Raw genomic sequence first — 22,339 nt, forward strand, 5'->3', positions numbered from 1 at the left:
GCTTAACTATGTTTTCCTCTACAAATAGTGTGGTCAAACAAGAAATCAATTACAAGATGGAAGCTAACAGTAACATTTGCAACATCTGATAATAGCAACCATCCATTCATCTTAAAGGTTTCTCAGCTGAATCTAACTTAAGAGCATCTCAATTATCACTAAGCAATCACCGATTCATCTTAAGGTCTCTCAGAAAAAACATGTGAATAAACAAAACGCTTAAATAGAAACATAACGTTGTACTAATTTGGTCCAAACGAAACATTCAAACCGAAACTAAAGAACAGAGTTCGGTTAAAATTAAAAACGAAGAAACACAAAAACAAGGTTTGTTCGAAAAAGACTACTTAGATCGCTGTCTCATCTTTCGTCTCTTCCTCTTCAATCTCCTCATACGCTTCTTCTTCCACTGATACAATCCAAACAAACATCTTCAACTTTCCGACTCTTACCAATGTAGAGAATCTATTAAGTTAACTTATATATATCACTCACCTTAGCCCTCATGCTGAATCAACAGAAGATAAACGCTTCACTTCTCAGACAATGTGCAGCGAACTCTCAACAAAGAAGCGGCCGAGAAGTCAGAAAAGATTTTTGATCAGTTCACTCTTATTGCTTCTTTATATGACAGCGAAACCCTAATGGGTAGAGAGAATCGTTTTCGTTTTTTTTTTTTATTATTGGGCCGATCGATGCAATAAAGGCCCAGTAAACCCCATATTTTTTTGTCAAGCCTCTTGGGTATTACTCCCTCTGTATTTTTTATGGAAAGATTAAGAAAATTATTATTTATTTTTAAAATAGTATTTGATATATAAAATAGCTATAGTTAAACCAATCATAAATAAATTTATATTATTTGATTGGTTATACTATACCCAAAAAGTAATAATTACATAGAATAATGAAAACTACTTATATTTTAAAACAAACAAACTTTTTTTTAAAGTAGTTATAATATGAAACAGAGGGAATACTATTAACTAACTCAAGACTTATATTTGGTAAAACTGCACCATTCAGTTGTAAAATATCTACGCTATAATCACTTTCAACAAAGTACAACAAGATCTTTAATTTATAAAAATAATAAATATCTGCTGAACAAGAAGTGATAAATCTTCACAATCATTGATTAAGACATTTACGTAAAAATCTTTTTCTTTTCCAAAGAATCTGTAACCATTAATTCCCCTCCCATTTCTGTCTGTGTGTAACAAATATCTTTACTCACACTATCAACTCAACGCGCCCTTTCGGTCTCATTGCAACGACACGGACGATTCGACTCGGATTGAGACTCGGCAGAGGGGACAACTCGACTCGGCCATAAGCCACCGATCCACACACTCGCAGTGGTAACAGTGGCGACACAGAGGAAGCACTTTCACCTTCTCTCCCTCTTCGAGACCACCGAGGCATATGCAACACTCCCTCTCTTCCTCCTCAGCATCTTCTCTCCGGCATAGCACCACCGGCAAACTCCGAATCTCCGCCGGGTCAAGACCTCCGCCAACGCACGGCGTGAATATCGGAGGAGGCGGCGCGTTGAGGTTGACGGGATCGCGAACGAGGCAGCTCCGGTGGATGTAGAGAGTGAGCACGGCGAAGAAGAGAACAACGGAGAATAGAGCCATGACGGAGAAGATCGTCCGGCCGTGAATCTGGAAGCTCCGGTCGTCGTACTGGTTCTCGTGCCAGTACAAAAGCATTGAAGCTCTTGGAGGCGGTGATGATGACGTCATTTCTCGTCTGGCTTGTTTTTTTTTGGTCGTTGCTCGTAAACGCGCAATGTGTGCATTATATATACACACTTTGTTGCTAGTCACGTGATTGAACATTGATAATTTTAATACTCTCTGATAAAATTAAGCAGAGCGAATATTAATTAGAGTTAATAGCTTCCACGAGTAGTACAAGTAATAGAATCAAGTTTGGAGGAAAGTGGATTTTACAATTGTTTTTATTTTTCTTCAAGTGTTTTTGAGACCTACGTTAGTTAAAGCCCAGAGTAGGCGCCATGCACGTTATGTTTTCTTAACCATCACTAATAGTATAGTTTAATCACTAAAAAAAAAAATCACTAAAACATGACTGAAAACATAGTGGCTAGCTAGCTTTTATTAGCATACTAAAAGATATTCGAATTTAGCTTACATCATCTCATCTATTGAAAAACAAGAATAAACTCGTATATATTAACTGAGATAGAACGAAAAAGTCTAGTCATGCATGCAAAGTTTCAAACGCCATGTTTACGTATGTTAAACAATAACAATTACCAGAGATTCGTATCCCACTCCCAAAGAGTGTCAAAATTAAGTTTTCTCAAATTAAAGAGTTTATCATTTCCATCAGCAAGTTTATACGGATTGGATTAAAGAATCATTGAAATTCTAGCAAAGAAAAAAAAAAACAATCATTGAAACTGGTTAAAATTGATAAAACCTAAATTTATTTTTTCACGTTTCAAACGTACATCACTTTCATAGCCAGCTGCATATCGTGCTTTTAGTTATATATGTGTCAAATGGTGAAGATATTTTTGTGAACTTAACTTGGCTAGTTTGGAAAAGCCGAACGCTTTTCAATTTTACCCACAGATCACTGCTACTTGGCTCTTCGATAACCAAACACTATCGACAAAAGAGAAAGCCACCTTTCTACAAGTCGCAGGAAGATTTCGGCCAAACGTTAAGTACTCGTAAGAAAAGATAGTGATTAGGCAAGGAGTGGCGTATTAATTGGCGTGAGACAGCAAAAGGACATATACTAATAGACAAGACACGGCACGATAACGAATACTACATAGTCCACGACCTAACTCGTTTGGGATGATATCTCTTACCTTTACCTAACTATTAGCCTACTCACCTCTTACCATAATTTCATTCCACTACTAAAGTTTTTCACTTCCAAACTCTCCTACTACAAAATTTACAATTGATTACCACAGCATAACGTATATGATTTCCACTTAGATATTTCCAATTAGGACATTAATAAGCTATCTCCAGGGCCGGCCCTGGACTAAAGCTGATAAAGCCCTTGCTTTAGGCGCCAAATAATGTTAGATATTTACAGGGCGCCAAAAGACCAATAATTGATTGTAGTGTAGTGGTTTCGTGAGAAACCAGTGGTAGTAAAGGGCTAGGTTCGACACTTCAAGGCAGCACCTCTAAAAGACACTATTTATTTTTACACGTAAGTATGAGCTATTTGGGCTTTAGGCGCCTGGTGATGCTGGACCGGTACTGGCTATCTCTATAAACAGATAAGGTCTCATCTTTTGTATTCTTTTCCAGGACATTCATGCAAACTGTAGAAATTGGTCCGTCCTCTGTTTCTCCGTTTCAATAAATCACAATCTGTTTCCAAAGATTGTATAATGTGCAAATGAGCTGGTTATCCTGCACTAGTGGTTTAAGCCATTTTCGATGCGAAGTTTTATTTTTTAAATCAAAAATTTTAAAATACGAACTTTATATATTTGAGAGATGATTATATATATATGCTTAAGATTCATAATTCTAAGGTTTATCTCTGTGCTTACTTTATATATCATTGGACTTTTCATCAACTTTTTGCAATTTAAGAGTGTTTTGGAGGTAATAAAGAAGTGAACACTATGGGACACCGGACAAGGCAGGGGGCCTATTCATCATTTGTGTTGGCTTGAGTTTTTTCTTGACAATTACATGATTGTCACGTGGGTTTGAGTCCAAACTCGTAGGTAAGTCATAATGATATACAGTACTGCTCTGTCTTTGACGTTTTGTCGGTTTTCTCTATGTTGCTCACTTGGTTGCTTTGGGGCCATTTAAAAACAAAAAAAAAAAGGTGAAAAACATTATCAGAGCCAGGTTTCGATCCTGGGACCTGTGGGTTATGGGCCCACCACGCTTCCGCTGCGCCACTCTGATGTGTTGGTTGCTTTGTATTTCTTGGTTACAAACCTTGTACTCTAGAGATTGTTGGTCTATCTTTTGCTGAACAAAATCATAGTCTATAGATATTCCTGACTGAACATCTTCTAGTCAATGTACTTTGAAGTAAGAACATTCGATCGCTGAAGGGGTAACTTACTCGATATAAGAATAGCTTGGTATACTGTTATTGTTTATAGATGTGTAATTGAGTTCCACTTGTTCTCTTTCCAAATCAAGAATCGTCTAATATTTTGAGTGTAGGAAGGAAACAGAGTTGTTCAGTTCCATAGAAACAAAGAAGCTGGCTTTAAAACAGAGAGTAAAAGAGAAAACATACCAAACTAAGCCGGAAACAATAACCGAAGATCTTAAACAATCCAGATTTGGACATAGTTTTCTTGCTTTGGTTCTTCTTCCATATGTTATAAAAGTCCTATACAACCAAAATATAAATGTTTATATTTTTAATTTATAACGTTTGGTTTCTTAAACATATTGGTTCAAAACTCAAAAGTAAGAACAATACCTCTTTAATGAGCTGTGGTGTTTCTGCGTCTGCGTTTGTTTCAAGACAAAAGGGTTCACGAACCACTCTGGTCTGTAGGAAACAGCTACGTATCCAAGCGTTACTCCCAAGAAAACACCAGGTACGGCTCCTACCACAGCTGCTATCCAACTCAACACCTCTTCGTCTTCTTCCTCTAACTCCTTCGGTTCATTATGTGATGTTGGTGTGTGAATATCTCTGCAAGCTTCGTCGAGAGAAGGCCCAAAAAGTCCCTTGTTATCCTCAAAGGAAGAACAATTTTGCGTACGAAACTGAGTGCCACCTGGTACTAGACCTTCAAGCCGGTTATGAGAGAAGTTCATGTACTCAAGGAACGAGAGGCTCCCTAGCTCTTGGGGTATTTCTCCTGTAAGCTGGTTTTGGGAAACGTCCAGCGACTCGAGAGCTCTTAGGTTCCCCATAGAAGAAGGGATGTGACCGGTGAAAGCATTGTTTGATAAGTTGAGTACATGAAGCTCTTCCAATAAACCTATGCTCCTTGGGATCTTTCCTTCAAATTTGTTTCTCGAAAAATCTAGCGCTGTGTAGATTTGTAAGATACGTACTAACTCCATCACAATACCTTTATTCATCAAAACCAATGAATCGTAATAATAGATATATCCCATGTACTTTGTTTTGAACTTTTCTTTGGTCGTGCCAAGTGATGACGACGACATAGCACTCCACTTCACAAAGTAGTCTGATGGCAAAGCTCCACTGAAGTGGTTATGCGATATGTCGATGATTTGCAACGTAGGAAACGAAGCTTGAAGTATCGGTCCGTGGAACGCGTTGGAGCGTAGTACAAGAACTTTTAGGTTTGGTAGAGAACTCAACCAGGACGGAAACGTGTCGTTGATGACGTTGTCTCCCACGTTCAGAATTTCGAGATGAGTTGAATGGATCAAAGCTCTTGGAAGCTTCCCCGTAAGTTGGTTATGACCGACGTCAAGTGACCTCAAACCTTCGACGATATGCTCTGGAAGACCTCCATGCAGACGATTCTGACTAAGGTTTAGATCAAAAAGAGTTCGGTTGAGATTTCTCAAGCAAGGAGGGATTAAACCACCGAAGTTGTTGTTTGATAAATCAAGTGTACTTAGAGAAGGCATGTCGCAGATGAAAGACGGAATATCGCCTGTGAAGTCGTTGTTGGAGAGGAGGAATTGTGACAAAGAAAGCCCAGGAGGTCCCATCGATATTCTTTCGAAGTTAACCAAAGTGTTGTTGGAAAGATTCACGTAACGCAAATATGGTAGCGTCCATAACCAGCCAGGAACTTGACCTTTGAGTTTGTTGTTGGAAACGTCGAGATCGGCGAGAAGTTGTGTGGTTTTTAGGAGCTCTGGAAACTCTGTGATACCGCAGCCTGATAAGAAGAGAGATTCTGTCGGAGGAGGATATGAAACTGGACTCTTATTTGTGACCGAAACATGGTTGCCTGAGAGATCCAACACATATAAGCTCTTGAAATATGATATGAAATCATTCAAGTGGAATGTAGTGGTGGTGTTCAAATGGGATAGGTGAATCTGTGAAAGCATCTTGAGATGCGAGAAGGTGCTAAAGTTAACTGGACCTTGGGTGTTGAGATTGGAAAGGAATAGATACTCAAGGTTGGTTAGTTTAGAAATGGAGCTTGGGATTGGACCTATTAAGTTGTTATTGTCAAGGTCTAACTCTCCTAGCTTAGATGGTGAAGAGATATTCCCAAAGTCAAGAGTGCCATTGAGTTGGTTTTCTTGCAAACGAACAAACATCAAGGAAGGAAGTGTAAAGAGAGAAGAAGGTATGGTTCCGGTGAAAGCGTTGTAAGACCCATCCAATAGGACCAATTTGGACAGTGAAGTAAAGTTAGGAGGAAGTGTACCAGTGAAGTGATTTCCACTGAGTGATATATATGACAACATTGTCAAATTCAGTAGTTCTGTGGGAAAGTTGCCACTGAGCATATTGGAATCAACGATCAAGACTCCCAACTGGTTTAAATCTCCAAAGGAAGAAGGGATGTGACCAGCAAGATGGTTATTAATAAGGCTGAGATAGGTGAGCTGAGAAAGCTTTCCTATTGTGGATGGAATCTGACCAGAAAAATCATTACCATCGAGTTCAAGGATAGTAAGATGAGAAAAGTTTCCAATCCAAGATGGAAGCTGACCCGAAAGTTGGTTATCAGAAAGATCGAGAGAGGTGAGATGAGAAAGGTTCTAATCGAAGATGGAATCTGACCTGAAAACTGATTAGTAGAAAGGTCCAGAGAAGTAAGCAGAGAAAGATTTCCAATTGAAGACATGATTTGACCACTAAATTCATTAGATGAAAAGTCTAGAGTGGTGAGAGAATGAAGGTTTTCAAGGTTGACACTGGAATGAAGCCGGCCACGGAGGTAGCTGCAACTAAGGTCTAGCTTGATCACTTCACCAGACTGGGCGTTGCATGTGATACCCTCCCATGTACAACAGTCATCGTTGCTCTCCCATGACTCCGTCTTCGGATGAGGGTTTTTATTAGTACCATTGACAAAGCAGCTGTAAGGCGAGATAAAAACCTCAAGCTCGTTCTTCAACTGGACAAGCGCCTCCCTTTGTTCCGGACGACACAAATGCTTGATAGGAGGAACCGCAAACACCTTCTCTTGATTGTAAATGAACAAGAAAAGAACAGAAAGAGTAATAGGAATGATACTCTTGGTTATGTTCCAATAGCCTTTCATTTTTCTTTCAGCAATAATTTAAGAGGCAGAAAAGAAGAGGAAAGTGCGATGGTAACAAAGCTTCCATGCCCCTCTCTTTATATATACACAATAATAATAGACTCTACGTACTCCAGAAATGAAAACTCACACTGCTTGACTCACGCTATAACTAGTCTTTCTACCAAATGTTCTTCACGTCAATTTCGGAGAATCCAAAATCTCTGTGTTGAATTGTAAATTTCCACAAATTTTTGGTCCCCTTATTTAACTACATGAAATTTCTAGTCTTATTTACTCTGCCCTAGAGTAACGTTTACGGCTATTTTTACAGGTTTTCCAAAGGTTTAGGTTTTTCTTTGTGGACTATTCCTGATTATACCAATAGCCTTTAGTTCTCATGGTAAATAGTAAAATACTAAATTGAGATAGTACTACTAAACTAGGTGTACCATGTTTAACAAAAACATAACATCAGAGTTTTCAGGTGAACAATTATTCTTCCTCTTTTTTATTTCTCGTGAATCCAAAAATGAGAAGTCCAAGCAAAATATGACCAAAAAAATCAACTCTTACAAAACAATTTAGATTCAACAATGAAATAATTTATAAGATATGCGCTGAAACAAAGATTCTTCCAGACATTGCATAACAGCTTAAGAAAAAGAAAGAAAGGCCATATCATATTGAGTACCTTCTTGAACTGAAATTCATCAGGCCGAGAATGTCAGGAAAAATCCAGTTTTAGCTCGATCGTGTTTTTGCTTCTTCACTATATGGCAGTAGTTAATCTGTCTCATAAAAAAAGATGGATAGCTTTGGTGTTAGTCATCTAGCTTTCATTATATAGAAAGGAGATTAGTGAAGAGAACCGAACCTCCATACGGAAAAGACTAGTTGGTAACACGAATCCAGCACCAACTGAAGTTCTAAACGTCTCCAACAACTTTGGAGCAGTTAAGTTTCTAAACTCATTCTCTGACAGTTTTGCCATATTCCCAGCACAAGCAAACACATGCCCGTGCACACCTCTCTCTCTTAACCATCTCACTGGCAAATCAAATGAGAGATCCGCAAATGCAGTCACGGCAGCGTCTCCTCCAACGAAATCTCTTTCGTTATCTCCTTTCCTCTTTGGCTCGTTGGGACCAAGTCCTCTGGTCTTGAATCCCCATAGAGCTGATGGCCCACCGAAAGAGCATACAGGAGACGAATTGCCACCCAAGAAGAACCTCTCTGGCACAGAGGAAGGGCGGTTCTGGTATCCGCTTCCCCATGGGAATGTGACACCTCCAGAGACACCAAAGTTTAGAGCAGCGTTGTAAAACCCCCACAAAGGAACAGCACACCGAAGATCTATCTCCTGAGAAAACAAACGACAATGGATGCTAAGAAGTGTCAGACATCTAAGTTAACATTGACAAAGAAGAACGAAGAGGAGACAAACCTGCTTCAAAAAGCGTAGGCTTCGGCTATCAGGAGCAAGACCACCAATCTGAGAAGTAGAGCTGAAAGCGTATCCACTTGTTGGCCTCAAGTACGAGTCTCTCTGATCATACTTAAACGTATACTTCAATGCAGAAAGCAGACTATGCCCCAGTTGCCTCCTTATTGATTTCGAGGCAGACCGGGACGGGTCTATCAAGTTACGCCACGCAACAGTGTAGACAAGCTCGTGATACTTGCTCGAGAGAAGCCCAAGAGAAAGTCCAAGAGATCGTTCTTTGTAAGAAGAAAACTGAAGCCAGTCTTGAGTCGAAAGGTAAAGACGGGAACTAAAAGGAGTAGGAAGTCCTTTGAACCTCGGCAAGTACATCCCCATGCCAACCTCAGCAGAGTTGTCACATCCATAAATCATAGACCCGTCCCAGATATCTCCATACCCAAAAATGTTCTTATACTTCAGAGACGCTTCAACGCTTGATGATTTAGCCTACAATAACATCATCACAGTCACGTCCAACTCTACAAATTTATCAAACAAGATCTCACACACAAATATAAAATAGCAATGAACATGCAACTTCAAGAAGACAACAAAGTTCAACTTTTAAGAGGTGAATAAACAATAAAACCAGCTCAACTGAAACATAATATTCTTATACTTCAAAGATGCTTCAACGCTTGCTGATTTAGCCTACAAGAGAATCATCACAGTCATATCCAACTCTACAAATTTATCAAACAAGATCTCACACAAGTATAAAAGAGCAATCCACATTAACATGCAGCTTCAAGAAGACAACAAAGTTCAACTCTTTAGAGGTGAACACCCAATAAAACCATAGCAAGTATAGAAGAGCAATCACATCAACACGCAGCTTCAAGAAGACACAAAGTTCAACTCTTTAGATGTGAATACACAACAAAACCAACTCAATTTGAAACATAGCAAGTGAATTGTTGCGATTAGGGTTTATAATACCTCAGCTCTAGTGTAAGCCCCGATCTGGCCAGTGAGAGGGCTTTTGCTCTCCACAACTTCGATGATCACATTGGTGGTACCAGGAAGCTCCGGAGGTCCGGAATCGAGCGTGACGTTGACGGAATCGAAGATATCTAGCGCTCGGAGATTCGAATTGGCAACCCTAGAAGCTTCGAGAAGCTCCTGCAACGTGTTGGCCTCCCTCACGGCATCCACCTCCGCCTCGATGATATGGTCCTTGGTCTTCGTGTTTCCTTTGACGATCACGTCGTGAACACGCACCGGCACGGGAGCGGATCTCATCCGACGGAGCAGAGATTCCGTCTTGAGGGATTGAGGATTAGAGACTGTATCATCATCGTCTTCTCCTTCTTCGACTTCGTCATCGTCGTCGACCTCCTCATCTACTTCTCCCTCGTCGCCGTTCAGTTCTTCTACTTCGTCTTCTGGTTCTCGGGTTGGTGGATTCGGGTCGAGATTTTCAGTCGGATTCGCCATGAGGACACAGAGGAAGCTGCTGAGAGTTCGACGACCAGAAGAAGTCTTATGGAACCCTCTAAGTAGTTCGGAAGGTTACGTCTCCGTTCCAGTTATAAAAAAAGCCTCATCGTCCAAGCATGTTGTTAAACGCTGTCGTTAAGGACATAATTAACAAAATAATTATAGCTTAGTTAATTGAACAGAGAAAAAGGAAAAAGAAAAACTAGGGTTTTACAAGCTCAACTGACTATGACCACATTAGTAAAATATCAAAAACAAGAAGAAGAAAACATGAGCTAAGTACCGATTTGTTAATTAAGAGCTCTGGTGTGGTTTCGATCTGAGTGGTGTTTTGTCTGAAACCAAAGTACTGAATTAGTAGTTAATTATCTGTACAAAACTATTTTGCTTAAAGCAGTTTTGGATTTGTTATGTGGTAGATGGAGTTTGTGGAGGGTTTTAAAGCTCTCTTAAGCACCATGCATATTGGAGGAAGCTGAGAAAAAAAGTTAGTATTCATTCGTTTTCTTTGTTAATGTATGCATCTGCTGATTATTAAGTTACTCTCTATATTGATTATATGCATTGTTAGTAGCTAAACAATATGTTCTTCTTGTGCTACCTTGCAGAATCCATGGATGAGCATCATGAGCTACATGTAGTCTGTTTATTACTTTGCCTATTCTGATTGTTTCAGCTATTACAAGTCTTGCTGATGTCTCATATTGGCAATCATCTTGCATGGTAAAAACTTATAAAACCCACCAAAGAAAAAGACATATATCAAAAAATAGCATCCCCTCTTATATCTAACCTCACCATGTACTCACAGAATGCATCTTATCATACATCTGAAAAACATTAGATTATTGGTGAAGCCAGTAGCTTCTAGTAGGGCCAAAAGGTGTTAAAGCAGGGGATGATGTGTCTGGGGTGGACATCAAAGGAACCAGCCAACTCAAGTATTGGAGTCTTAACGAATGAGGCAAAAATGATGGTATGTTTGAATCAATTATGTTCCCTAAAAGAATCTTTTAATGAGATCAAAAAACTTGTTCACATTCGTTTTCCTTTGTTCAAGCGAAACTGCTAAGCCCTGCATATTAAAAATTCCAGCCAAGAAAAACAAGATACACACTGCAAGTAGATATTAGTTATTACATAAGCCCAACCAACTCAGAGAGAGTTTCAGACTTTGGAGCAGAACTTTAGTAGATGATTCTCTTTGTCGTCTTCTTCTTCCTTGATGAGTTCTAGCCGGATGGACTCACCAGCCTTCACTCCATTAGCTTCACAAAACTTTATACACCCCTTTCCTAATCTCATTCTTCCAAATTTGTCATCAGGTTTAAGACTCGTTGTCCTTCTTACACCGTATCTGTCAACAAGAATTATCTCCCTTGCGTTCTTGATACCATTCGCCATCACAAATGGCACCGGTAGACACTGCCCATATACACTTTGAAAACCTTAAAAACAACTCTTGATTAAAACGTCGAAATGAAAACTTTACTTACTTACAAGTTTACAGCTCTTGATATGGTATTGTTTGAGAGTTAGTGTCACGAATCTGTCTTGGCTTATTGAAGAAGACGAAGAAGAAGAAGAAGAAGAAGAAGAAGGTCGGTTGTACACTGACGCACGCAACTGGAGAACAGGTTTTGACCCTGTTTTCATAAGTTTGAAAGTTAAAACATCGTTGGCTCTTTTTCGGTTCTGGACACAGAAACTTCTCCAGCCGTATCTGATGTAAACCTGACCACTTGTTTCGTAGTATTTCAGAAACAATGTCCATGGTTTCCCGTCTTCATTTAAGAGAATGATCTCGCATTCACGATTCATCAAGCCATTAGACCTTGAAAAGTGTAGTGGGAGATACTGCAATGTTTTTAAAAAAAAAGATTAGTAGTTTATGATTTTGGTTTTTAAGGAGAGATGTTAAATTAAATTTCAGAATCATTCTTTCACCACACACCAGTGCATCTTTACTTAGATTTGACTCGGTGACACGAGCTACTAAACAAGACTGGTCTGATGAAGATGATCCTGCTTCTCTTGCCTGTTGTTGATGATACTTCTCATCATCATCATCATCATTGTATTGAATCTCACAGCAACTAGGCCCAAAAGGTGTGACATGGAACAGCAAATCTCCATCATGTCTGAAAATGACTATGTCCCCCACTTGGAAGGCATGTTTGGTGGCGAACTTTTGCCAGCCTTGGGTGAGTCTGCGACCGTCCATCTTCACCTCCCATGTTAAATCAGAAGCGTCTGATCTCAGCTTTACCATCGCATTGACATTGTCCTCGTTGGTTATATGCTTTGAGTAGAATGCTATAGGAATGCTCTGCATCAATAGAGAGAGAGAGAGAGAGAGAGAGAGTTAGAACAAAACGATTCATATATATTGAGAGACACATAGAGAGAAAGAGATATTACAATGTGGCTGTGGAATCCGGGAAGAAGAGGCTGAAGAAAGTGTGGATTGTTCGGTGAGGAAGCTGAACCATTTGCCGCCATTGATGAAGGAAGAGCTTCTTTTTTTTTAAAGCTTTGGTGTTGTTTCTTTTCTCTAGTTACGGTATGCTTTAGGTTTTAAAGACAGGCCGTTCTTGGTATGTCAAAAGACACAGAGCTGACTCTCGTGTAGGTGAACTTTGTTCATCATTAACGAAGAGTTGTTTTATGTTTTCTGTAAAGCTTTAAAGCGTTAATGTCATTTCGTATTCTCTGCTTCTGTTCTGTTTTGGTGCTTTGTTCCAATGCCAAAAGCTATTCACTCACTCAGACTTACGACTTACGTTATAAACACTCCCAAGCATTCTGTTAAACAAAACATAAGTAGTAAAGAAAAAAAAAATCAATTTTCTCCGACCAAAGTTAGACATCATTACAAAAGAAAGAACGGTGCCGTATATAACACGGGAAAGATTGTCACCAAATCATAAACATCCAGAGCTGCAACTCTTCTTCCTCAGCCCTCATGGAGAAGAATTTGAACAAGATGCCATATATAAAGTGTTGTTGGTTAATGCATATTGACTAATGCTGAAAGATAAGTTATTCTATAGGGCTTCACGTAATACTTATCATCATATATCTGAAAAGAATCAATATTACTGGTGAGCTAATAGATCTTTTCAGGCACAAGAAGCCAAATCTTGTTGGAAGTTTCTCAATACTTAAGGATCATGAGTCCTCCTAGGAAACATCAGACAAACCAGCTGTGTGCTCAAAGGAGAATGTTGAAGAGATCAACAAATTGTTTACAACGCCATTTGAAATTTTAGGGAACAAAAAGGTATCTAATTACCTTTGGTTCAACCCAAGCTGCTAAAGCTTTGCAATGGTACAAGCTTAGCCAAAACAATACATTGAAAGTAGATACTACAGAAGCTAAAAGAACTCAGAGAGAGAGAGTTTCAGACTTTGGAGCAGAACTTAAGTAGATGAGTAGCAGTTTCTTCTTCTACTTCCTTGATGAGTTCAAGCTTAAAGGACTCACCAGTCTTCACTTCATTAACTTCACAGAACTCTTTCCACTCTTTTCCCAAACTCAGTCTACCATATTTGTCATACTGCTTAAGACTCGTCGACTTTTTGTTACCGTATCGGTCCACAAGCGTTACCTTCCTCGCATTCTCTATACCATTCGCCTTCACAAATTTCACCGGTAGACGCTTCCAACCATAAATACACCAAACACATTACAAACTCTTGACAAAAAAAAATGTCGATGCAAAAACTTACTACTTGCTTCACTTACCAGAATAGAGCTCTTGAGACTGTATGGTGTGAGAGTTAGTGTCAAGAATCTGCATGGTTTTGTTTTAGATGAAGAAGAAGAAGAACACAACTGGAGAACAGGTGTTGTACCGTTTCTCACAAGCTTGAAGGTTAATAAATCGTTGGCTCTTTTTCTATTTTCATTGCAGAAACGTTTCCAACCGCTTCTGATGCAAACGCGGCCGCTTGCTTTGTGATAACGCATGAGTAGTCTCCATTGTTTCCCTTCTTCGTTCAGTAGAATGATCTCACCGTGACGGTTCGTGAGACCATTAGATCTTGAAAAATCCATTGGAAGATACTGCAAAAGTCTTACAGAGAGTTATTATTATTGATGTAGATTTTTAACTATATATTCCAAGTTAAAAATGCAGAAGTAAAACTTTTATACCACCACATCAATGCTTAGATTCGACTTGGTGACACATGCAACAAAACAAGAGTTGCCATCCGATGAAGTTCCTATTTCTCTAGTGTTTTGAATGTGTCATTGTATCGAATCTCACAGCAACTAGGGCCAAAAGATGAGACATGCAACAAGAAATCTCCATCGTGTCTGAAAATGACAATGTCTCCAACTCGGAGATCATGACTGGTGGCGAAATTTTGCCAGCCTTGTGTGAGTCTCCGACCGTCCATCTTCACTTCCCAGGTTACATCATCAGATCTCAGCCTTGTGTGAGTCTCCGACCGTCCATCTTCACTTCCCAGGTTACATCATCAGAAGCGTCTGATCTCAGCCTTACCACCGCAGCGTTGCCATGGTTTTGTTTTCTCTCAAAATGCTTCGAGAAGAAAGACATGGGAATGTTCTGCAACAAAAGAAACTCAAGCGAGAAACAGAGTAATTGATTGATACATGCATGTTTTAGAGAAAGAGAGCTTACGAGGTGGCTGTGGAAGCCGTGAAGAAGAGGCTGGAAAAAGTGTGGATTGGATTCATCGGTGAGGAAGTTAAAGCAGTTGCCATTGAAGTTGAGCTTCTTTTTTTTCTAGTAAAGGTCAGAGCTCTGATGTCGTTTCATTTTCTCTAGTTTTGGCTCTGTTTTAGACAATCTTTGTTCACAAACCCCATGTCGTTTCCGTTTGTCAAAAACTACACGTAACTAAACACCTTGATGAGAGTGCAGTCTCGCTTATGACTTGTATGAATGATTTAGTCAAAAAAAGAAGCAAACTGATCAAAAAAAGAAAAACAAAATTAGTCAGAGAAAAACTTGTATGAAGATCTTATAACTTATCATGGAATTATAAACTTTGCTCAAAATTTCACATTCTTTCTAAGATATAGGTATGTATACTCTTAACATTTGTGATTTTTATTGTTTCTTGAGTTTGTTATCTGAAGGTAAGGTTCATTCAAAAGAGAACAATTGAAAAGGAAAGTGAAGACGTCTATTGTCAAAGCTTGACATGTTGGGAGCTATAAACAAAATTTTGTAAGAGATTAACAATTTTTCTAAACAAATTTGGGACGTTTTTTCCTATGTAGAAAAAATTGGGAAGCCATAGGCCATTGTTCCTGCCTAGCGTATGGCCCCCCAGGGTAGGTTTAAATGGGTGAAAGAAGAATATGGATCCATCGAAGCCATATTATTATTGTTAATTCTTTCCTTAAGATTCATATTTTTTTGTTTTACAGTAGTAATTGTAAATTATGATTATCCTTCACTATGTAACACTTTTGTTCTACAAAAAGGTGGAACTCTGTCATCTTATATTAAACTCAATAAATGAGAACACTTATTGATTCAAGAAAAGAGCAAACATTAGGAAGTTGCAATCTTTTTCATTTTGAAATGTATAACATCAACACCCATTTCTTGTTGCTAATGCATGATCAAATACAGAGCGTCTATTGCAGTCTTGCAGACCCATTCATTGCTTCTGAACTCTCAAAGATCCAGGAAACCCAAGTCAAAGAACTCGTGACCATTGTGTGGCTCCAGCTCAAGAGGATGTGAATAATCGCCACTAGGCTGTACCTGGCTTTGGTTTTGGCAAGGATCATTGTGTGGCTCCAGCATAAAAGGATGTGAATCATTACCACCAGGGTGTACCTGCTCTTGGTTCTGGTTTTGGGATGGATCAGAACCGGGTAGCAGGTCTACATCCAGATCACCAAGGAGTTCATCAACATCAAACAAATCATCCTGATCCCAAAAGCCCTGCTCGTTTTGCATATCAATAGTCCAACCGTAATCAGCAACAGTAAGCTCCGGCTCTGGCTCCTGCTGCGGCTGTATCACTTCTTCCTCCTCCTTCGGTTTCTCTAATTCTTTAGTTAACCTGCTCTGATAATCCTGCTCAAACTCATCCAGCAAGTAAGAACTCAGCCTGCTATTCACAACATCTCGATGTTCAACCACACTACTGTCCTGCAGCCTACTATCACCATAGCTTTGCTTAACATCTACAATCTGACTAACTGGTTTAGATTCACAATCAGTATCCTCTCGCTTCACACAAACATCAACACCAATCACCACCTTATCCTCAACCGTACACACCTCAGACTGACTCGACGTGCTAGTAAACTCAGAGCCAACAGAGCCAGGGAAGTTAAGCCTAGCCAAGGGACCGTACATAACCCTAGCCGCTTCATCATAGGCACAAGCAGCTTCTTCAGCGGTAGGGAAAGTGCCAAGCCAAAGCCTACTTACTCTGTTAGGTTCCCGTATCTCAGCGACCCATTTACCCCAAACCCTTTGTCTAACACCTCTGAATCTACAGTTAGTATTCTCTGGTCCTCCTTTGCCTCTCATACAGCCTTTCTTGGAGCCTTTCGCATGAACTATCCGTCTCTGTTGATTCTCTCCTCCGTTTGAATCTTTCCATTGCTTTAGCCTATCAGCCACTGTCTTACCGTCTGCTCGTGCCCTAGATTTTCTCTTCTTTGATGATGTAACGGTTCCGGTTTGTTCATAAACAGACATCTACAAGAGATCGAAAAAGATTAGGGCTTGGAAGAAAAAAAAAACTCTCAAGACTCTGAGAACTTTCGGTAGTAAACGAGACAAGGAAACAGGAAAGGTATCAAATCGAAACGAGTATATATAGGCAAATAAAACTACTTGGTCCCCAAGTTTGTTTCCCTTGCTCCCCAAGTTTTCCTTTTTTTAGGAAAAAGAAATTTTACCAAAATTATAAAAAAAATCCCGAATTTCTCTTGAGAAATATTCCACAAATCAATCAACACAACAACAGCATCTAAAACCCTAAAATCATCAAACCCAAACCCTAGAAAATTGGCATTGGTCGTGGAATCGATGAATCATCAGCTAAAAGCCCAGGAAAAAGGAAGAAAGAAATCGAGAATCAACGTACCGATTGGGATTATTAGCTCCAAATTTCGATTCGAGTCGATTCTGTAATTCAATGGCTTTTCCTTGCGATCGATTTGTATATCCTCTTCTTCGGAGTTCTTCGCCTTCTTTCTTGCGTTTAAAAAAAAAAATCAAGGATCAAATATCTCTGAGACTGAAGGGGTTGAGGGGTATTTATAAACTTTTCTAGATACTTCTGATATTTTACTATTTTATGGGACTGGTGACATGTCACTCACTAACTCGAGTGCTGGACCGTAGATTTAACAGTTGATGGACACGTGGCTTGATACACGCCACGAAAAACACGCACTTGATACGAGTTAATTATTGAATGCTTACTGTGGTTGATAAACAAACACAGAGTCCAAGGGGTATTTAATTCAATTAGGAATTTGACAAAAGAAAAGTTCAAGTTATTAGTAAAAAGATCAAAAATATCTTTGACTAATAATTTTACCATATAAAGTTAATTTTACACAGTTTAGCTGGATTTTAAAGTAGCTTTAAATTTTATGACCATTTTACATTTAATTGGAAATATGTGTTTACAGAAAATTTCACTGTTGATATTTACATAAAATACAATAGATTTAACAAAATTTTGATTTTCTTTAGCAAAAAAAAAAAATAATTGATTTTTTTTAAAGAAAATATCATGCATAATCTATAAAACGTAAAAATCAAATATTTGTCATTAGCCTCAACCTGATTCAAGTTACAATTGTGGCTTGTGCATTTCCAGATTGTTGGGCTTCAGCTATTAACGGCCACATATTTTAAGGCCTTTATATGATGTGTATCTAAATCTAAATGGACCGAAAGAGAATAAAAACCAATAGTTAACAAATAAACCGAATCTAAAAACTCAAATCAAATCAATCCGATAAAATTTAATCTGAATCTATAAATAACAAATCAATTTTGTTTTATGATATTTTGGATTATGAATTTTATTTCCGAAAAACTTGAAAATTTGGAAGTTCTAAAAAAATAATCATATCAAATCCAAACTCAATCATGAACAAATATGCAAAATAATCGAAAAGAGTATTTCTTTTATTTTAGTTGATGAAGAAGACTGGCTAAAAACCGATGGATTTGGAATTTTGGACATGATCAAGAAGCTTACTAAAAAAACTAATTTAAACACACACATTTTCTCTATTCGTGTCACATTCACAAGCCTTTGAACAAAATGCTTTAACACATGTCAATGAATAATCATTTCTCGTTCTACAAGCAATCTAAGAACCGCGTCAAGTCGACTTTTAAACTCTACTTTTCTTTTCTCTATTAATTTAATAAATAAAAAAAATCAACAAAATCAAATAGAGTGCGATTCTTTGATATAGGGAACCATCTTCGTTTTCTTGTATCAGATACATACTTGTTCAAAAGAATTGACATATTGTTTAAGAAAATGATGAGTGTTGTGGGAGAGATGTTTTGTAATCCCTACACAACGGAGCTGGTGGTGAGAAGGCGGCGTGAGAGCCTGAAAAAGGATCGTTTTGACGTTTTTGATCTCTCCGACAATCTCATCTTCACCGTCGACGGTGGCACTTGGAACATCCGCCGTAAACGTGTCCTCCGTGACGCCACCGGAAGTCCTATTCTCTCCATGCGCACCAAGGTTACACAAACACACCTCATTACTAGTAGTTACCTCCATATCTATTTCTACAAAGCCAGTTAAGTGTATCTCATCACAAGTGGTGTTTATGATGAAACGACTTGTAAAAATGCTTGGAAAGTTGGCTGCATAATCTAATGTTTACACCTAGAACGCAACTTTTTATGTGTAAGTATTGCCTAAAATTCAATTTTTAGAAAATTGGTAGATGTCATTAGACCGGCTGAAGGGTTAAATGGTCCTAATCAAACCATTTTTTTACCAACTTCTCTTAAAAATTTAATTTATAGTATTCTTGTACTATTTCAAACGTAATGTAATGTTTAGTGCCTGGTTACCTAATAAAGCACCTAATGTTAGAAGAAAACACATCATATTAGTCGATGGGCATATTAATAATTATATCAGAAATAACAAAATAATTAGATTTTTCATCGTTGGTTGTAAACAATAACTAAAAATTTGATCTGACATCCTAATTATATCAATATAATCCTAAAGATATCAATAACAATATTTTACCGAAAAAAAGATGTCAATATAATATTTACGTAGGTGTGATTAGAGGTGTCTAACAGCATAACTTCTTTTGTAACACATCTAACAACATATCTAATATACTTTTCTCTTCGTTTCATCTCACAATCAACTGATACTGATGTATTACAAGAAATCACGAGTTAAGAAAAAAAAAATTATTTGTTTGATGGAAGAGATGTGCTATAATGTTTCAGGGTATTGTAACAATGAGATACAAATGGGAAGTGTTCAAAGGAGAAAGCACAGAGTCCGATGATCTTCTTTTCTCAGTAAGGGAACCAAATCTATTCTCCTTCAAAACATCACTTGATGTCTCTTTACCGCCACAACAACCCTCAACGGACTCTAGTAGTATCGAGCCAGATTTTCGAACATCTGGTAGTTACATCGGTTCTTCTTTCAAACTCTTTGAACCAGTTCATAATACTCTTCTCGCTGAGGTACTATTCTTAACTTCTTACTGAGACTAATCTGTAGGTTACACTAGAAAGGGTTTATTCAATAACTCGTAGATATTATGTCAGATTTATTTAGCTTATTTCTCTAGTTAACCACCATTTGCACATTATGATCTACACTCTTATGCTTTTTTAACGAGAGCTCGAACTCTTCAGGTGGTTCATGATTTCTCATGGGGAGGACTTATAATAGGGAAATACAGCTTCAAAGTGAGAGTTAATCCTTATGTCGATTTCGCATTTGTCATCGCGTTACTTGTAATTGCAGATGATACGTCAAATCTACGTTAGAGAAGGTTTATGCTTATCTTAGCTGGTTTCTTATACGCATTTTATTCAAAATAAGATCAGAAAATGGGCTGTAAATTATTTGTCGTACAACAGTTTCAGATTGTATATTGTTGACTCTTCCTTTTTGGGTACTTGAGGTTTGTCTACATTTCAAACATATTACCACTTGTATATAGTCTTTATACCTTAAAAACAAACTGAAAGACACTTCTCTATATCCAGTACGAAGATATATGAAACTATAGAAACTGAGTTCTTAAGGGATGGTAACACAAATGTAAGTAATTAAGTGGTAGACAATATATAATATACTATTGTGAATGTTTTGGTGGGCATGGGACGTTATTGAAAAACTCGCCCAGCTATTCCAGTGGATGTCGATCTTTGCGTCACTGCATCACGACTAACTTAAATAACGAATACAAAATAATACGCCAAGTATATACTTTTCTTGGTTTTTATCTCCTAATTAGTTAGTGTTTTTTAATCAGTTCTGTTAATATCTTTCTAACGTCACATCATTTTGGACCTAACGACGCCAAAATTTAAAATAATGCGTGTCCACATATGTTCTCAATAAGACGCATGAGTGACTTCTCTCGTAGCTTCCTACGAATTTTTCCTCCGAATCTTTCTCTTTCACATTTTTTTGGTTGCTTGCGTCAAAAATTACATTTAATAAACGTTATAGTATTTCATTAAAAAAATGTAAACTTGTTAAATCTAAACAATTTTCTAACCCAAATCAGAAAACTTATTAGTTCATACTTATTCTAAATAAACTGAACTGTAATGTATCTAATCCGTTCTAAATTGTTTGAAGGAACGAGGTACATAAAACGCAACTTAAATGGAACTAACTTTTGATAGTTTGAATAAGAGTATCGAGGTGCAATGAGATATGCATTATTAAGGAACACTAGTTTTGATATCTCAGGAAATTTCACCCATATAGAGCTTTGGTTTTGAAAGAACAATGTATATATCTTTACAAACTCAACTCGGTCAAAATAAACAAAATTTAAGTGAAAACATACACAAATCACAGCTAATTCACTCAGAGACATTAGCCAAATAGGCAGTTTTAAATTTGTTTGTTCTAATCAAATGCAAAAACTTCTCGTGACGTAAAACACACATTTCCGAATATAATATCCCAACAGCACATTTTTATTTCAATTATAACATAACCATCCGACACAACCGCACAAGTCAAGTTGAGTTTCCCCATGCTTGACCCACTAAAACACAAAACTCACGATTAAACACAAATATCCAACAAAAGAAGAACCAGCGACAGCCAAAAGGCAGTCGTTACCCCACACCGCGTTTCAACCACACAAATCCTTCAACCCATAAACAACAAACCAACCAGAAAACAACACGTAAGCAGCCTTTATTTAGTTATTATTATTATTCCCTGACGTGACTGTTACTTAACCAACATACCAACCAAATCCTCAAATCGCCAGAACCAGACCCGGTACGGATTTTCCAGCCCGACCCGAGAACTGACTTTCCCACACTGATGGACAGTGCGACGGCGCAATCTCCGCAGACCGTCCAGCAACAACGTCACCGACCCGTGTAACCGTCAGAGAAGTGTTGGAGTACTCCCTCACCTGAGTGATTATCCCATGCGATACGGTCCAAGCGTGAATCCAGGAGATGGAGCTAGCAACGTCGCAGCCCTCGGCGATGACGGTGGATCCGAATGAGACGACGGAGAGAGGCAAGAAATCAAACGGTGGAGAGACTCCGGTGAGTGTGCGCATCAAAAACTGGTGCGGCGGTGGGCCGTGAAACCAGTAGTCGAGATCAGGGGTTAGGATCCGGTGCACTGAGTCGACGTCTTGAGATCTCAGGGCGTCATACAGTTTCAGAACCACGTCTCGGTTCTTGGTCTCTGAATCCGCCAGAGTATCCAGTTCTTGCGTGAGTTTAGGTTTTGGATTAGGACAATAAGAAGAAGAAGAGAACTGACTCTGAGGTTTTTAAAATGAATGTTATGAATCTTGGGACTTGTTATATAGCCGTAGGCTATGGTTTTGGGATATTATTCTCTGTGTAACATCCTATATTTAATCTTCTCGGATATTTAGTTTCGTTCTCACACGTGTCGTTCTGTGATTAAATAGTCTGGTTTGAGGGACCCGGAAATAAAGTTCCTTAATAGTCGAGCCAGCTAATGTTTGTCCCCACCGTATAGTTAGGTAAATA

The 22,339-nt window shown here is 38.4% G+C and overlaps 5 protein-coding genes, 1 long non-coding RNA gene, 1 other non-coding gene and 3 pseudogenes across 7 annotated transcripts; 1 reads left to right on the forward strand and 9 right to left on the reverse strand.

Moving 5' to 3' along the window:
• Nucleotides 1-203: 203 nt before the first annotated feature.
• On the reverse strand, nt 204-838 carry LOC108861499 (uncharacterized). The gene is made up of 2 exons (XR_001950866.2): nt 496-838; nt 204-409 (listed from the first exon to the last, which is right to left on the reverse strand). It is a non-coding gene; the product is annotated as an uncharacterized LOC108861499 (long non-coding RNA).
• A 183-nt stretch (nt 839-1,021) lies between these two features.
• Nucleotides 1,022-1,963, reverse strand: LOC108860380 (RING-H2 finger protein ATL66). The gene has a single exon (XM_018634268.2). It carries the CDS (start codon nt 1,842-1,844, stop codon nt 1,266-1,268), a length of 579 nt encoding a protein of 192 aa, XP_018489770.2. The 5' UTR covers nt 1,845-1,963; the 3' UTR covers nt 1,022-1,265.
• Nucleotides 1,964-3,854: 1,891 nt separating this feature from the next.
• Nucleotides 3,855-3,926, reverse strand: TRNAM-CAU (transfer RNA methionine (anticodon CAU)). The gene has a single exon. It is a non-coding gene; the product is annotated as a tRNA-Met (tRNA).
• A 218-nt stretch (nt 3,927-4,144) lies between these two features.
• LOC108860291 (receptor-like protein 35) lies at nt 4,145-7,570 on the reverse strand (annotated as a pseudogene).
• A 137-nt stretch (nt 7,571-7,707) lies between these two features.
• Nucleotides 7,708-10,180, reverse strand: LOC108856169 (uncharacterized). The gene is made up of 4 exons (XM_018629907.2): nt 9,600-10,180; nt 8,622-9,107; nt 8,052-8,537; nt 7,708-7,965 (listed from the first exon to the last, which is right to left on the reverse strand). Exons 1-4 carry the CDS (start codon nt 10,095-10,097, stop codon nt 7,888-7,890), a joined length of 1,548 nt encoding a protein of 515 aa, XP_018485409.1. The 5' UTR covers nt 10,098-10,180; the 3' UTR covers nt 7,708-7,887.
• Nucleotides 10,181-10,921: 741 nt separating this feature from the next.
• Nucleotides 10,922-12,372, reverse strand: LOC108858951 (B3 domain-containing protein REM2-like; annotated as a pseudogene).
• Nucleotides 12,373-12,527: 155 nt separating this feature from the next.
• Nucleotides 12,528-14,943, reverse strand: LOC108858952 (putative B3 domain-containing protein REM15; annotated as a pseudogene).
• A 570-nt stretch (nt 14,944-15,513) lies between these two features.
• LOC108857269 (dehydration-responsive element-binding protein 2B) lies at nt 15,514-17,348 on the reverse strand. The gene is made up of 2 exons (XM_018631227.2): nt 17,196-17,348; nt 15,514-16,804 (listed from the first exon to the last, which is right to left on the reverse strand). Exon 2 carries the CDS (start codon nt 16,802-16,804, stop codon nt 15,764-15,766), a length of 1,041 nt encoding a protein of 346 aa, XP_018486729.2. The 5' UTR covers nt 17,196-17,348; the 3' UTR covers nt 15,514-15,763.
• A 1,171-nt stretch (nt 17,349-18,519) lies between these two features.
• Nucleotides 18,520-20,320, forward strand: LOC108859945 (protein LURP-one-related 9). Its single transcript, XM_018633846.2, has 3 exons — nt 18,520-18,830; nt 19,565-19,810; nt 19,985-20,320. The coding sequence occupies exons 1-3, from the start codon at nt 18,618-18,620 to the stop codon at nt 20,117-20,119; spliced, it is 594 nt and encodes a 197-aa protein (XP_018489348.1). The 5' UTR covers nt 18,520-18,617; the 3' UTR covers nt 20,120-20,320.
• Nucleotides 20,321-21,268: 948 nt separating this feature from the next.
• Nucleotides 21,269-22,125, reverse strand: LOC108857420 (senescence associated gene 20). The gene has a single exon (XM_018631406.2). The coding sequence runs from the start codon at nt 21,892-21,894 to the stop codon at nt 21,580-21,582; it is 315 nt and encodes a 104-aa protein (XP_018486908.1). The 5' UTR covers nt 21,895-22,125; the 3' UTR covers nt 21,269-21,579.
• Nucleotides 22,126-22,339: the final 214 nt, after the last annotated feature.

This window comes from Raphanus sativus, chromosome 5 (genome assembly GCF_000801105.2).
Source record: "Raphanus sativus cultivar WK10039 chromosome 5, ASM80110v3, whole genome shotgun sequence".
Classification (NCBI taxonomy): domain Eukaryota; kingdom Viridiplantae; phylum Streptophyta; class Magnoliopsida; order Brassicales; family Brassicaceae; genus Raphanus; species Raphanus sativus.

What these genes read in the sequence shown, in the direction of transcription:
- LOC108857269 (XM_018631227.2), bottom strand. Translation starts at nt 16,804, where the DNA reads ATGTCTGTTTATGAACAAACCGGAACCGTTACATCATCAAAGAAGAGA.
- LOC108859945 (XM_018633846.2), top strand. Translation starts at nt 18,618, where the DNA reads ATGATGAGTGTTGTGGGAGAGATGTTTTGTAATCCCTACACAACGGAG. An exon ending in TTCTCTCCATGCGCACCAAG is followed by an intron (nt 18,831 to 19,564) that starts GTTACACAAACA and finishes ATAATGTTTCAG; the next exon opens with GGTATTGTAACAATGAGATA. An exon ending in ATAATACTCTTCTCGCTGAG is followed by an intron (nt 19,811 to 19,984) that starts GTACTATTCTTA and finishes CGAACTCTTCAG; the next exon opens with GTGGTTCATGATTTCTCATG.
- LOC108860380 (XM_018634268.2), bottom strand. Translation starts at nt 1,844, where the DNA reads ATGTTCAATCACGTGACTAGCAACAAAGTGTGTATATATAATGCACAC.
- LOC108857420 (XM_018631406.2), bottom strand. Translation starts at nt 21,894, where the DNA reads ATGCGCACACTCACCGGAGTCTCTCCACCGTTTGATTTCTTGCCTCTC.
- LOC108856169 (XM_018629907.2), bottom strand. Translation starts at nt 10,097, where the DNA reads ATGGCGAATCCGACTGAAAATCTCGACCCGAATCCACCAACCCGAGAA. An exon ending in GCCTACGCTTTTTGAAGCAG is followed by an intron (nt 8,538 to 8,621) that starts GTTTGTCTCCTC and finishes TTGTTTTCTCAG; the next exon opens with GAGATAGATCTTCGGTGTGC. An exon ending in CTAGTCTTTTCCGTATGGAG is followed by an intron (nt 7,966 to 8,051) that starts GTTCGGTTCTCT and finishes TTTATGAGACAG; the next exon opens with ATTAACTACTGCCATATAGT.